The sequence below is a fragment of the Magallana gigas genome, chromosome 3 (genome assembly GCF_963853765.1).
Source record: "Magallana gigas chromosome 3, xbMagGiga1.1, whole genome shotgun sequence".
Taxonomy (NCBI): Eukaryota; Metazoa; Mollusca; class Bivalvia; order Ostreida; family Ostreidae; genus Magallana; species Magallana gigas.
Window position 1 is genome coordinate 56611189 of NC_088855.1, and position 15514 is coordinate 56626702.

The 15514-nt window shown below is 30.7% G+C and overlaps 1 protein-coding gene and 1 long non-coding RNA gene across 4 annotated transcripts; one reads left to right on the forward strand and one right to left on the reverse strand.

The window, feature by feature from the left end:
* Positions 1-1325: 1325 nt before the first annotated feature.
* LOC105317778 (uncharacterized) lies at positions 1326-2711 on the forward strand. The gene is made up of 2 exons (XR_898376.3): positions 1326-1550; positions 2447-2711. It is a non-coding gene; the product is annotated as an uncharacterized lncRNA (long non-coding RNA).
* Positions 2712-4403: 1692 nt separating this feature from the next.
* LOC105317779 (uncharacterized PE-PGRS family protein PE_PGRS46) lies at positions 4404-15500 on the reverse strand. 3 transcript variants are annotated; one of them, XR_010712440.1, is made up of 7 exons: positions 15362-15500; positions 15118-15183; positions 13440-13503; positions 11537-11566; positions 10846-11309; positions 4874-8224; positions 4404-4677 (listed from the first exon to the last, which is right to left on the reverse strand). XR_010712440.1 is itself a non-coding variant. In XM_034482769.2 (6 exons), exons 3-5 carry the CDS (start codon positions 12077-12079, stop codon positions 10849-10851), a joined length of 531 nt encoding a protein of 176 aa, XP_034338660.2. In that variant the 5' UTR covers positions 12080-12216; positions 13440-13503; positions 15118-15179; the 3' UTR covers positions 10543-10610; positions 10846-10848. The 3 variants fall into 3 exon arrangements, 1 of the variants encoding a protein (XP_034338660.2); XM_034482769.2 differs by lacking the exons at positions 4404-4677; positions 4874-8224; positions 15362-15500 and adding exons at positions 10543-10610; positions 12040-12216 and having other exon boundaries at positions 15118-15179; XR_004604243.2 differs by lacking the exons at positions 13440-13503; positions 15118-15183; positions 15362-15500 and adding an exon at positions 12040-12368.
* Between the last annotated feature and the right edge of the window lie 14 nt (positions 15501-15514).

The following is a 15514-nucleotide window of genomic DNA, read 5'->3' on the forward strand; positions in this document are numbered from 1 at the left end:
AGCAAACTGTGATTTGTGGCAACGGCTTATATTCTGTCTCACAGAAATGTATGATTTGGAGAAGCAGGTCTGAATAAGCCCATATTATGCATTTATTTGCTTTGTATTCAATGTATCATGATTAGTTTGTTTTCCATATCATACAATCTAAAAACAGTACTGAACATTTAGATGGCATTTTGTGAACTCTTTAGAAAAGGTTTTCTAAAAAGTCCTTTTTCCATTGGAATACTCTTGGTACCATTAATTACTAACATTTGGATTCTTCCAATTTTTAGTGCTTACAGCATACTGAAAGAATAAAAATAGTCTGTTAATTTTTAGGTTTACAAAATTCTTATTAACATAACTTGATGTGATGGTAAGCTGTGAAATTATTGTTCATTTGTTTTCAGCTGCTGTTTCCCTTATTCCTTTTTCCAAAAAAACCCCAATAACTTATGGAGATCGTGGTTTCTGGACTTAAAAGTAACTTCAATTTTAAACATTTAGCAAATGTGCATCAAACAAAATTCTATATTATTCTGCATATTTTCTGCGTATTTAAAATAAATGCACTTAAAATACCTGTTTTCCAACCTTCAATTTTTGTAAAGTAAAGGAAGTAAATCAAGGAAATTGATTTCATAAAGACTTGGTACTACCCTCGACGGCTATGGATTTATTCTTGTTCTAGTGAAGAGTCCATGTCGTTCTCATTTGTCAGCCAAAGAACGTTTGATTTATTTTGTCATGCGTAAACTGACGAGATCAAAAGTCTTTGAATTCATTATAGTGTTGCTATAGATTAAAATTATGTTTTATACATCAGCAGAGTTGATATATGTTAAATTGTTTATTTGTGTTCATGTAGTAAAAACACCCTGATGCATTGCTTTCGTAACTATATCAGCTATTTTTTGTTGGTTATTATTATGTTTTTATGCATTAAATATTAAACACAATATGCATGTAAGCAAGTACTGGGTTAGTTTATTTGAATATTGCTTTCAGTATTTTGATACTTTTGATACGATTGAAATCAAACTACACCATTAAATCATAAAAAAGATAAGCTAGAAATAAAATGAATATATAAAATTTATTTTTATATGTTAGCAGACAATTTTGTAAATTTTACAAATTGTTAGTATACAAAACGTTTGAAACTTTAAATACCGTATCAAGACAAACAGGATACATTAAAGTGATAAGGGAGATAAAGAAGATTAAAATATCATTAAATCAAACAATTGTCAAAACGAAGACCAGAGTTCGAAAACGAAGGGGACATAACCTTTCACACAAGAAAACCATTTCATATGTGCATCACGTTTTTTGGGGTGAACATTTAAGCTAGGAGTAATTAATCCCCTGAAATGCAAAGTGCATTTTAACAATGCACTGTCCTGTCCATGGCTATAAATTGATTCTAGCAACTTTAAAACTTAGTTTACATCAGATAGAACAGCTGACTGAAGGGACCTCGACCGACCATTGAACAATGCTGGACTTTACTAAAATTATGTTTCTTCTTCTTGTGCTTTTCGTTGCTTTAGTTATTTCTCAAGGTAAGATTCACTTTTACAATCAAACAATAATCTTAATTTAAAATATTTTCTGTTGTCATTCATTATTAAGTATTGTAATGTAAAATTTGTACATTCTACTACGAAATCGAATTATTTCAGTGAAATTTGAATGTTAAAATTGAAATTTTTCTCAATACAAGATTTTAAACAAAAACAAACATCTACTGATTTAAATATTTTAATATTTATATTTTATATAATGTATTTTGATAATAATAAAACGCTGAAGAAGATAAATTTCATCTCGTGTATATATATTTAGTGGCAATAAAATCGTTGCAATTATTATAATGTAAGTATAAATATAGAAATGGTGTAAAAAGTTTATTCAGAAATCAAGCGTTCAATAAAAATATAAATGGATATCAAAAAAAGGCATTATTTGATGACGACATATGATGATGTTGATAAGATTGTATTCGAAGAATACAAGCAGGTACAATTCTGCACACATCTTTCTTTACGTTTGTATGTATAACAGGTGCACAACATTTAAAAGAAATTCTTCCTAACCACTTATGGGACAAACTAAAATAGTTTCCATTTCTTTGTATGCACAAGGTGTATGCTTTGCATATTTGTGAAACCTGTCAATAGTTATTTCTATTTTCTTTTAGAATATTTCTATTGTTGAAAAAAAGGTTCTCAAAATAGTCATTGAAGAGTATATTTGATTTTGGTGGTAATGAACTATAACCGGCAAAACTTTGGACGAAATAGCTTTGAAAATGTGATACATATAGCAAAGCACGAAATTTTGAAATTATATTTTTCATGGTTACGAAGACAAGCAAGTTATACATGCAGTAACCCTACTTTTAATACATTATATTAATCGAACATAAAATTTGAAATTTCATACATTCGTACTTTAGGCGGCTCCCGAAATCTTTTTACCAATAATTGGAACAACTGGGATAGGCGGAATAACTGGAACTCTGATCCAAACAACGGATGGAGAAACAACAATTGGCAATGGTGAACAGAAAACAGATTGTTCACAAACACAACTCACTGTAGAATTTATCAATGTGTTGTATAAATATCATTCTATTCAGTTTTAAATCGTTATTATGAGTTCATTTAGCTTAATAGTCATGTCATGAAAATTGATTTTGTAGTAAAACAGATTTCATTGTATTTATTTATTGTTATATGTAATAAAGTGCAGTGAATCTTAATCCACAAAATTATGCATCAACTTTTTGATCAACAGACTAGTATGAAGACTAGTATTTCCAATTGAAGCTGATGAAGCAAGTATTTCTTTAATAGGAATGATCTGCATGTGACAGTTATTGTAAGTTTTATGATATAATAAAAGATAATCTTGCAATCAATCGGGTAAGAGTTGCTCCTCTGAAATCGCCATTTTATATAATACATGAACTAGACTAATTGATAAGGAACATAAACTATTTTAGACATGTAGAGAAAATATGTTTTTTAATCGTTTTGTAACAATGCAAAACAGAATGAATACTGTGGTTTCATCAATATTCGTTGAATACCAATTTTCGTGGATTTCGTTTTTAAGTTGATCCACGAAATTAAATGTTCATTGAAATGCGATTTCTACCAACATTTTGTATTGATGGGGTCATTGGCCACGAATTTACATATCCTTGAAACTGTGATTTTTACTTTATCCAAGAAAATTGATACCCTTGAATATTAATGAAACCACAGTAATATTCTTTAGTACTAAACATGTAACCAAAGGTTTACACGGAGCTGTCACTGCATAATAAGCAATATAGAGCAAATACTGATTACGGTAGCGCCTCAAATAAAATTTCAAATTACTTTTAGACTTTGTTAGACAATCCGAAATTGTAGGAACATCAATATAGTATATAATATACACACCTAGATTAATCGTCAGTTAATATCTGATTTGATAATCTCTCTCTTCTCTCTCTCCCCTTCTCTCTCTCTCTCTCTCTCTCTCTCTCTCTCTCTCTCTCTCTCTCTCTCTCTCTCTCTCTGATGCACGTCCGGACCGTTATTGTTTAAACGCCTACTTCGAGAATCGGTCAAAACATTACATTGAAAGCTTTTCATGATCAGTTCACAAAATTAATAAAGATTCAGTTTAAAACCATTCCATAAATGATGCTAATTTACATTAATTTAAAGTCTACAACTGGAATGTTCACTTCAACATTCAAAATGTAAACAGACGCTTTGTTTATTAAGCAAGGAATCTTAAGCTCTGTAGCATGCTAATATCTCCACGAATGACACTTAAAATTTTCATCCGGGCGTTTTTTTTAATCGATATCATAACCAGTATATCCTTTTTGCTTTAAGGGTAAAAAAAAGGTGTATGAGCTAAAACAAATGAGTCGTCGTGTTCCCCTTGAGAAGGCAAGCATCATTTTAATATTTAAGGAAGCATTCAAATTTTCAAATTAATTGGTTTTTTTAATTATTGATAATTTATGGCCTAAAACAATATATAATTGAAAAGGCAAATAATATGGGTAATTTGTTGGCGATCCCGCATCCTTGATCATGGGACAAAGATATCTTTGGCAAGACACCAAATGCTTTATGTAAAAAAAAACTTGAATTTAAAAAATATGGTCTTTACGTTTACAATATCAAAAAATGTGTTATTTGGAATGTATATACAAGACTTGAACTTAAACATGATATAAATATATGACATGACAAATAAAATCCTGATGTATTTTAGTCTGAAAGTGAATCTAGAAAACGACATTTAAAGTGTCGCAGTGATAAAAATATCAAGACAAACCAGTATTTCTTGAATGTTCCTATATCCATTGAAAAAGGATAAATGGAAGAAATGAACAAAACACTGTACATAATGATATTTTTATTATAAAAAAATCACAGCTAGTTCTTAAACGTCATCCAGAAACCACGACCATTGTGACCGCCATCTTTGAAGCTTTCTATCACCAGTCACTGATTCATCACCAACCGTTGTTGTTACCGAACCAATTGTTGTTGTTACCGAACCAATTGTTGTTGTTCCACCCATTGTTGTTCCACCCATTGTTGTTCCACCCGTTGTTGTTACCAAACCAATTATTGTTGTTCCACCCGTTGTTGTTACCAAACCAAGGACGTGGTGCTTCAAAGAAGAAAATATTATTTTAAGTTTCTTTAACATGTCTCAAGATTGAATCTTTACATGGTACTAAGAAACTGGGCGCGTACAAATATAATTTTATTTTCATTTGCTTAAATGATATTTCTATACGATATCTCTGTAGATATTAAGCGATTTTTTTAATGTTTAAACACGCAATTACAATCAATGTACTTACCAAATAAACGTCTGCCATGAAACTGTGACATAACAACAGCGAAACACAAAGCAAAAAGCAAAATCAATCGCAGCATATTGGAAACTTCTCTGGACGAGACTTCAAGCAACAGCAACTCCAAAGATGCGTCAACAACTGTTCTTGCTCTGAGCCTCCTTACTTATATACTTCTCTGATAAATTATGCATGCAACCTAATTTCAATTTAAAGATTAATTAAATGTTTTTGATGGCAATGTTAAAAAAGATATCCTTTGAATCACTGTCAATGTGGTTTTAACCTATAAACATGATTTGAATAACTAATAATTTAATTTCTTTGACAATTACACATTGAAAAACAAATCATGACTTAAATACAAGTACGTAAGACTGTTTTCAGGTGATCTGAAAACATTAATCTTATCTGATATTGTTTTTAAATGAAATCAAGATAATATTCGTTTCATTTACAATCCTATTTATAAACAATTCATCGTGTGTACAATGTATCACTAGCTATTGGCATAGTGATATCTTACTTCACGTCATTTTTAAAATAAATTTCAAAGAGTGGACGTACGTTTCTAAAATTTTATCGAAAAAGTGCTAGGATCATATCGTTGTGAAACATAAATATCATTCGATTCTAATATGAAATGTGTGAAAATTATGTAGTACTTTAAAACTTTGATATCGATATTATGTGATTTATATCCTGATAAAAGTGTGCAGGGATTACATGTATGATTTGAAACCACCGAAATACATAGCAGATCTGTGAAATTCATGTGGCATTATCAAAATCGATGTTGTTTTAATCTTATAAAGGACATTCATTGTCTCTTGTTATTTCATAAAGGAAAGTATTCATTTGATTTGTTCATGCTACAATTTTTAATTTTCAACCTGTCTTCAGAAATTGATTTACTTGTACTGATAACTTCTCTTTTTTCAACAAATACGAGGGTTGTTAGAAAATTTCGCGGACAAGTTCGATTGTAAGCGGACTATTCGGATGATACCAGCGAAACTTTTTATATTTAATCTTGACGTATTTTCTAAATGCACTTAAAAATTTACAGATTTATTATTTTGATAAGATATGCTTCACGGAGCATGTCGGGTTTTAATTGTTTTATATTTTGTACGCATTTTTCCTCATTAAGAATATGTACAGTTTAAGCGCATGAAAATAAACCATATTTCATACGAGATGACAATAAGTTATGAAGGTTATTTGGGGAAAGTTTCAATTAAATTGAAAACTTTCTGGCCGTTTTATCCCAAAATACGGACGATCAACAGTGGAAAAATGAGTAAAAAACGTTAACGTAAATGGATACCTTGGAGCACCGGGTCGTCATTAAATTTTGTGTGCACACAGAAAAATCTCCGATGGAGAGCAAAAGGTTCTTAAATGCTGCTATTTTTAAAGGACAACGTTTTACAAATAGAATCATAATTGGAATTGGAGGTTTGAAAATGAAAAATTTGATATATTAAGCTCTTGCAAAACCCCGACCCCCCATATAACCCGGATCTTGCACCTATGGATTTCGCTTTATTTCCTTATCTTTTCGCTTTATTTCCTTGTCTGAAGTCGAAACTGCGTGGACAGAGATTTTCGGACCTAAATAATCTACGATTTGACATAAAAGACATTATACAAAAATTTGAGAAATAATGGTGTGAACATGCGTTTTAAAAATGGGTAAATGGCATAAAAAGAGTGTGAACTTGAAGGTGTTTACTTTGAAAAAGAGTGACTGGTTTAAATTGCCTTTCAGTAGTTTGACGTCACTTGACGTCGTGGAAATATGAAATGGTGCTCCGTAAATCCAATTCATGCAAAATAAAAATCGCTGTATCTTTTTTAAACAACTTTATGCATACTTATATTAGATTGATAGTCATTTAATAAAACATATGTCATCCTACAAAGTACACAGTAATTTTGCCGTAAATCACTTTGTCCGCGAACTTTCCTAATAACCCTCGTACACTGATACTGGTGTTTTAACATTTTTGTAAATATCCATGAATTTATTTGTACCTTTATAAACTATTTGTTTCTGTAGTTTGATAAATACGTTTTTATTGTACACATCATGTACTACTCTTTTACATAATATGACCACCGTGAATTTATTGTTTAGTATATCATAAACTATGATTTTAAACAAGGATTGGCAATGATAGTACTGTTCAAAACCTATACAACAAACGTTTCTTCTTTTCATACTTTAGCATTTATAACATACCTTAGAAGTATTTTGTACGAAACAACATATATAAAATTAATACGTTAAGTCTTGTAAGAGCTCAGATCAAAGAAGACTCTCTATTAAATGAAAAATATCCTGTGACATTTTATGAAAAGGTTGAAATATAATTAGTTCTGTGTGCTTAAACATTTACAAGAAAGATTACTTTGGTTGCACAAAAGTTGGGTTTTATTAAGGGATTTTTTGAAAAAAGAAGAAAATTTTAAGCAGAAAAGTAAACATTTGAATAAAAAGGTGTGTTTTATTTAATTAATTTCATGCATATTATGTAAATTAAACAGATGATTTCAAAAGACGAAAATTACCCGTTTTCCATTAATGTTACTTGCAGGATGTGTACAAATAAATGTAACAAACTGAGGCTTCATCATCGTGATAATTTAAACTATGGATATTATTTCCTCTTCGTTTTTTTTTAGTTATTAATTTCATATATTTTTCTATGAATAATCATTTTTAAAGATTATTTATTTTAAAACGTTAACTGTCAAAGATTGAAATTTCCTGATAATTATGTGTAATAATTGGCTGTCTGTTTATGGTTATCATTGCATCTGTCAGGTGAATGGTGTCCAAAAACAAGAACAAGACGTAGAAGATTCTATTCAATCTATTCTTTGAAATCTCATAGTATTTCTATAACAGTCAAATCAAATTATTGACGTCAAAATTGACAGCTTCCAGATTTATACATTAAAGGTGAATTTAAAATCAAAATGGTATCCAGGACATTTACACTTAGCCAGAATCACGTTAGGCCCCAGTAACAGGTGTCCGTCAAATATTAATGCTGAAAATGTGGAAAGGAGATCCATGTTGCCAAAGTTCAAGTTGTTTTTTTGTTTTGTTTTTTGTTTTTGCTCTGCGATTAAATTTCACATTTTTTATTAAGCATATTACTTGAAAATTAACTACATGCAATTCATAATATGTTTTATTGTCATACACTAAAGTATGTTTAATATTCTGATACAACTTTCTTTTCATTGTTTAAATAAAATGAAATCCGTGTTAGTCATATTATAGAGTACAATACATGAACTGCCATACATATTTTACGCGCCGATTTTTACAATTCTGAAATCCTGAAAAAAAAAAAAAAAAATTAGTAGTCTCATATATTGTTAGAAGCAGATAATAGCAGATACATTCTAATAGGTGCAAACATACAATTTTCAAAATTTATTTTATTCTGTTTAAGGCTGTCGATCTTTTCCATTCCAAGTTCGGCTCTTCCGAAAATTGTCCATCATTCTAAAGTACTTAATTGTCAAATGAATATTATTAATTTGTTCTGTTTGTTTAAACAAATCACACTGACCCGGAGCTTTGTATTAACATCATTTTACATGTATGGTTATGCCAATAAAAGGCTGGGCAAAGAAAAACAGTCGTTTAAAAGCATATTTTTATGTTTATTACACGTAGCCTAGAATGGGATACTTCAACTTCACCTAACATGGTTTTTCTTCATATTGCATAGCTTCGTGATTGTAACAGAAAGAAATCATGACCTTTTTGATAATTATCTGAATCTATTAAATTAAAATGGGCAGACAAGTGAATAGCAATCTGCATACTGTGATGATTTATGAAATCAGGTTCAAGATTCAATCAAGCAGATTGGTACATTATCATGTTTAGGGATATTTAAAATTTTGTGGAACATGTCGGAGTCAGCAGCAAACAATTCAAGTAATGTATGCATAGTTGAACACAATTCTCCTGCCAAGAAAAATTTGAGTATAATTTGTTGTATGACAGAATGGTCAATTTGTTGTTGTATGGTATTCTTTTCCCATCTCATCATTATTAAATTCATCAGTAATATAAAAACCCAATTTTCCAGGCATAGTTAGAAAAGGGAAATAATTCCAGAGTCCACAAGATTAAAGGGATAAAAAGAAATATCCCCTCCCCCTTAAAATAAACCTTTTCGTTTTGCAACAAATATGACAGGGTATATAACATCTTTGAAATCTGCCTCCTCAAGTTTGGTAAAATTCTACATAAAACAAAGTGGGATTGCTGAAGAACTTATCCAAGGATGGGTTCTTCACCTACAACTGAATAATGGTCCATAACTTCATGTTTGAAATCGGTATCAATCCTGAATAAGGCAATGATTCTCAGTATTTATTTATAAAATAAGATATTCAGGTACTAAATGAAATCCATCCCTAAATGACTTATGAAAATGTTTCACAAATACTTTTGGTAATTTAAAGTGTGCCGAATCAAACCATTATTAATATCATATGATATGTGTACATGTGTACAATGACTATAAATTTCATCAATATTTCAATATTACATATCTTCCTATTATGACTAATCACATACAGTTACTTGATTCGGTTAATCTCAATCCTATTCATTTTTTATGATTTGAAACAAATCAATGGATAAAATGGAGACTTTTTACAAATTGAGCAGTAAAATTATTGATATATATATAAATATTGATAGTTTAACTTGTAACGTCATCTCGTGCTGCAACAAACACATATGTTTTAACATACACAATTTAATGATATTCTTAAGACGTCATACATATTTTCATAAATATCAAGATTCAATCAAAAAGTAAAAATGGTCAATTCGTGGTCTAAAATGGTTTGCTAATGCGGCATTCTTCAATTGTATTATTGCGTTTTGCAGCTTAACGAGAGTTTTTGTCAACCTTTGAGGTTTATAATTTATTGCCTGTCTGTCCTATATTTCTATAAGTCAGTGAATTTTCTACATTCTCGACTACTAGTATTGTTTTAGTGTCATTAAGAGGGCTGAATGGTTGTGGCTATTTTTAGTTAATATTGGTCCCTTCGAGAAGAAGAAGATATAAGAAAATGTACAAAATAGAGAGCTAAAATTTATATTTTTCTTATACAAAATGATAGTGTGTAGGTATATTTCATATGAAAAAAATTAAAGGTAAATCTACTGGGCATTTGTTGACCACTAACCTCCTTAAATAAAGATGTAGACGGACTCCTTAAATAAAGATGTAGACGGGCTCACTTTTGATCACTCACGTTTACAGATAAACAGACATTTGACATTGGAAAGATCAAGGGGGTAATTTCGTATTGTTTGTAAAGGTCAACAATTGGGTACTTATACTCAAAATATATTTCAAACGGTTATACAACTTTACGTTATCCTCATATACCATTTATATTAACAAACATTCAATTTAAATTCACTTTTCGTAATTAATTAATTCAGTACATTTATCGTGAATTTTTTTGTGCAAAAAAAAACTTTAGTTAAATATTAAGGATGTCACAAATTGATGCATATAATCTTTACACTTAATGCAAATGATTTTATCGAAATTTTTATATGTTTCATAACTTCAGCAAGCCATGATCTTATTTTACGCATTAAAAAACCCAAAAAGTATGGATACAATGTAATTTATTATATTTTACTATGTTTCGACAGTCGGCAAGACAGCAGTAAAACTCTCTATAAAGAAATAAATTTCATTTACAAAATAATTAAGACTGCATAAATAAAACCTCTTGTAAATACTATCTTTATTTTTTAAAAGCGTTTCATTGTTTCGTGAAATGAAATCTATCGCGACTGGTACTTTTCAGTAAATCATAAAATTTTACGACCGTGCAATAAAATCCTCTTACAGTTAAATCCTATGCGTTCTTTTCAAACTACTAATATCTTTTTAACATAAATCATGTACCTTTTAATAGAATCCTTTTCCACTAAATCCTCCACTTCCACCAACTCCTCCTTTTCCGCCAAGCCCTCCTATACCTCCGATTCCACCAATTCCTCCCAATCCACCTAGACCACCACTTCCTATTCCTCCAAGACCACCAATTCCGCCCAGACTTCCGATTCCGATTCCACCAAGACCACCAATTCCGCCAAGACTTCCGCTTCCGATTCCACCAATTCCGCCCAGACTTCCACTTCCGATTCCACCTAAACCACCAATTCCGCCAAGACTTCCACTTCCGATTCCACCAAAACCACCAATTCCGCCAAGACTTCCACTTCCGATTCCACCAATTCCGCCTAGACTTCCACTTCCGATTCCACCTAAACCACCAATTCCGCCTCGACTTCCACTTCCGAATTTACCAAATCCTCCTAGACCTCCGATTCCACCCAATCCTCCTCCGAGTCCACCCAGAGGGTAACCTTTAGAGAAGAGTTGGGATAATTGGATTACTTCTTATCATTGTCAGTTAAGAGGGGGTCGTACCATATAAGCATACGAATTATCATGTGCCAATAATTAACGAAGGATACATGTATGACAGTATTAGAAATAAAAAATGAAATGCTTCGACAAATGCAAATGGATATCTGGGTCGATTCTAATGATGACGATGATATTGTTACAAACTATACACAGTTAAACTCACCTCCAAAGCCACCGCCATTAACAGTCAGGGCTAAATGAAAACATGTAGTCAGTCAGTAAAAGAGACAAGTAATGGCAACATTTATAAACAACCGTTTCGTATTTTCGCATTCTAAAAACGAAATGTTAGCATTTTGGGCTAAACTGTTATATGTATTATAATTTTTTCACATTTATTGTTTAGAATGATTAAATAGGAAGTTGCTATAATCTTCCGTAATTTGAATGTCTGATTGTCATTTGCCGAGAAACAAGAGAGATAAAAAGCTCATGATTGTTAAAGTAAACAGTCAGATTTTAAAAATATATATATATAAAATAAAACAATTATAACTATTTGTCACTCTTTTTCAATATTAAATATCAGAAAACTGTTTCTTCAGCAATCCATGTATAAAATAAACAAAACAAATTGGGTGAAGTAAATTAAACCTGAATTGTGAGCTCCGAATCTCGCTTATTCTCGACAACTAAAACAAAATAATTCGCTTATACACAGCTTACCGCAGAGGGCCAAACCAACGACGATGAAAGCTTGAATCATCTTTAAGCAAAATGAAACGATGTTCCTTTCTTTTTTCTCCCGTTTTTATATTTGATTTCAATGGAAATATTGGCAAATAAACTCTTTGTTCATAAGTACATCAAAAGTTGTTCTTCTTGTGTTTTACCATGTGATATCTAACAATAAGGAACTTATTTACTTTTCACTTAATTTATGTCGAAGCATATGTACAAGTTCTTGCTGATTGTGTGACATTATTTTTCTCATTAAAAGTCACGTTCGTGTGATGCTGCTCTCCTTTGATGCATCTTTTACTATGAGATTCAAACAAAGTTAGCACTTTTTTATTGTTAGGCTCGAGCAAGTTCATTTAAGTTCAAATCAAGTTGAAAATGTGGGCATTTATAATGCCAAGATTCAAGATTCTTGTAAAATAAAGGAACTAGTTAAGACATGATTTATTTATTTTTTAGAGTTTTTTGATTAAACAAGATGCCAAACTAATAATTTCGAGAGAAAAAATAATATTACTTTAATTTAAACATTTTCCACCTTAAAATGTTTTACAAAAGAATCAGTCGTCAAGTTACAAGCGATTACAAATTTTGTATTAGCTTTTGGTTGCCATGTTTTGTTTTTTATTTTTTTTTAACAAAACAAAACAAGCTCGAAAAATGTTCAATAATTTATGTTAACAAACATTTTAAAGGTAACCTCTAAACCTCCATAAGCATAACAAGCTGTGTATTATCAAAATGGGACATCAATTGTTGTACAGCAATTGCTGTAAACAAATGCAGAACTGGAATATTGTGGCCAAACGGCAACATTTATTGTGATGGCTCTGATGATAAAGATTAAATTGATCAATGACCTCATACACATTTACTTACAAAATGATTTTCCCAATCAATAATACGATTAATCAATAATATGATATATCTAGTGAATATCTATTTTCTATAGGAGAAGGCACATTTTGTTTGATTGTTATTTTTAAAATTTCACACAGCAATGTTTGATATTGTTTCAGTGTTTACATGCGGGTGGTATCTGTTGATCTGAATAATGCAATGCGTTTTAACATTGTTTAATTTTTGCACGAGTCGACAGCAATATCAATTTAATAGGGATAAACATGTTTGAAATTTCAATTAAAGGATCCAATTTGGAGGTATGATAATCTTTTTATTTAATCTTTTCTCATTAAAAATTCACTTGTTCATTCTTTAAAGAAAACAATGTAACTATAGAATTTCGAATGATCTGGAAATAACAGTGAACTGCAGTGCAAACTACAGATGCCTCGAGACAAACTTCTCAAACAGTGGAATTTGAATTTTCCAGATATTACTGGCTATAAAAAGTTTTATGTTTCCTTGTTTGAATAATGAATTACCGATTTATTTTTGCGCGGTCAGGTCAGGTTTGAGACTTCTTGGTTGTTCTAGTTCACCTGTCACCTGTAAAATATTACCACATCATAATAACCTCTAATCTCGGTCTATTCATAGACCAGAAATGAAATTCCAATTGATTGCTATTCAAAATTATAAAAAAGCACTTTGGTAACACTTTTTGTTCAAGTATCATCTAAAATTCAATTATTATCTAAAAACAAAACGTTGAATATCTAATAAAGTTACATAGTGCATATTAATCTGTCAATTCAACGAAATATAGAGTCGTGTTTTTATCTTCATTATTGTCATAATTATGTTGTTTTAATTTACAACTTAGGTTTAAATTAAAAGTGTATTCCAAGTGTGTATCAAATCCTGTTGTTGGATCCGTTTATCTTACTGGGCTCATATAACGTTGCAAATTTATCGTAGGTACTCAAAACAAAATTAAATTGGTTACCAAAGTAGCAATACATGTAATTATGCTTTAATTAAATTATTGATTATATCACTTTGTTAATGATATCACTAACAATGACATTCTCAATCATACTTTATCATATGATTTCACTTTAGCTATACAAGTCCCGATGTGTGTGAAGGCAGCGGACCCGTTTTGTTCTTTAAAATTATTTGAAAGTGTAATTTTGATTTTTGAAGTATGATTACAGGTAAAAAATTCAGGATTCAGAAAAAAAAATTCTTAAAAGTATGGCACGCTATATATATGTACAAAAATATAGTCTTTAAAGTAATTTACATGTTGTTGATTTTTTTTCTAAAGTTAAAAATAATTGTTCTACATTTATCTATTTAACTTTTCATCTATATATGCTGCAGGTTTTACCAAACGTTTGCCGGAACGCATCGTTTACCACACGATAAAGAAAAGAATAAAACCGTTGACACTTTGTGTACTGTGTGTTTGAAAATTTCTATGCACACACCGCTGCAGTTATAAGAGTGTATACTTCAAAAAATCATGATTTAATGCTTATATTTACATTTTTTTACTTCTTGCCTTTTCTGCAAATGTGATTCATACCTTAAAATTCCTATCTTATCCTAAGGGTAAGTTAATATTAATGGAAGAGCCACAGTAACAGCCACAAGCGTGAACTTTGATTTTCGCTTAAGACGTTGCAGTTAACAGCGTTCAACGTTTGTGACGTCATAATAAAACTCGTCATTTTAACCTTTGACTACTTGTTGCATTTATAGGCATTTGAAGATCACAGAATTTAATGGAAAAACACAGTAGAATGCAAATATATGCATTTTTTAAACAGACATTGTTGACAATTTGAATCAAAGTATTGCAGTACTGAAAGGCTTAAGCTGGGCTCTTTTGATGTGTAATTATACATACTACGTAGTAAAGACTGACAATCTCTCTCTCTCTCTCTCTCTCTCTCTCTCTCTCTCTCTATCTCTCTCTCATCAGAGAGCGATTAAATGGTGTAAGCGGATTTTAAAAAAGAGTATGTCTGTCTAGTAAAATAGAAAAAAAATTAGTTCAATGGATTTTGAAGAAATCGTTTTAAAATCAATATCCCTTCTATTTGATAAGCAGCGAAATACCAATGCTTTGTAAAGTGTAAAGTAGTTCATAAAAATAACACTTTTTGGTTTTTTGTTCACTTTAGCAGTTTTGCCTACTACAGAAATACTTACAAATTACATGCATATAGCCAGGACTTAGCTTTCAGCAAAGCCCAACTAAAAATCTGTCTTCGTGAGCTAAAAGAAAAACCAAAATGGAAACAAATAAAGTTTAAGAAAAACTCATTAAGAATAAAAAAAAAACAACATAATAATTATTTTATTAAATTTAACTTCTATATAGATAAGCCACCATAACTTTTCGTTTCGGTCCTCAAATATAACTATTTCTTATCGCCAATTATCGAACACCTACCAAACTAAAAATCGGGGTTGCAGCTAGACCTTCGGGGGAAAGGGTGCAGATACATGATTGGTAACCAATAACGTTATGTTGCATGAGACCTATTGGTTAAACCTCCTCCCCCGTGTACGGGGACCACTGACTTCTGTTGTTATTTGTACTTTG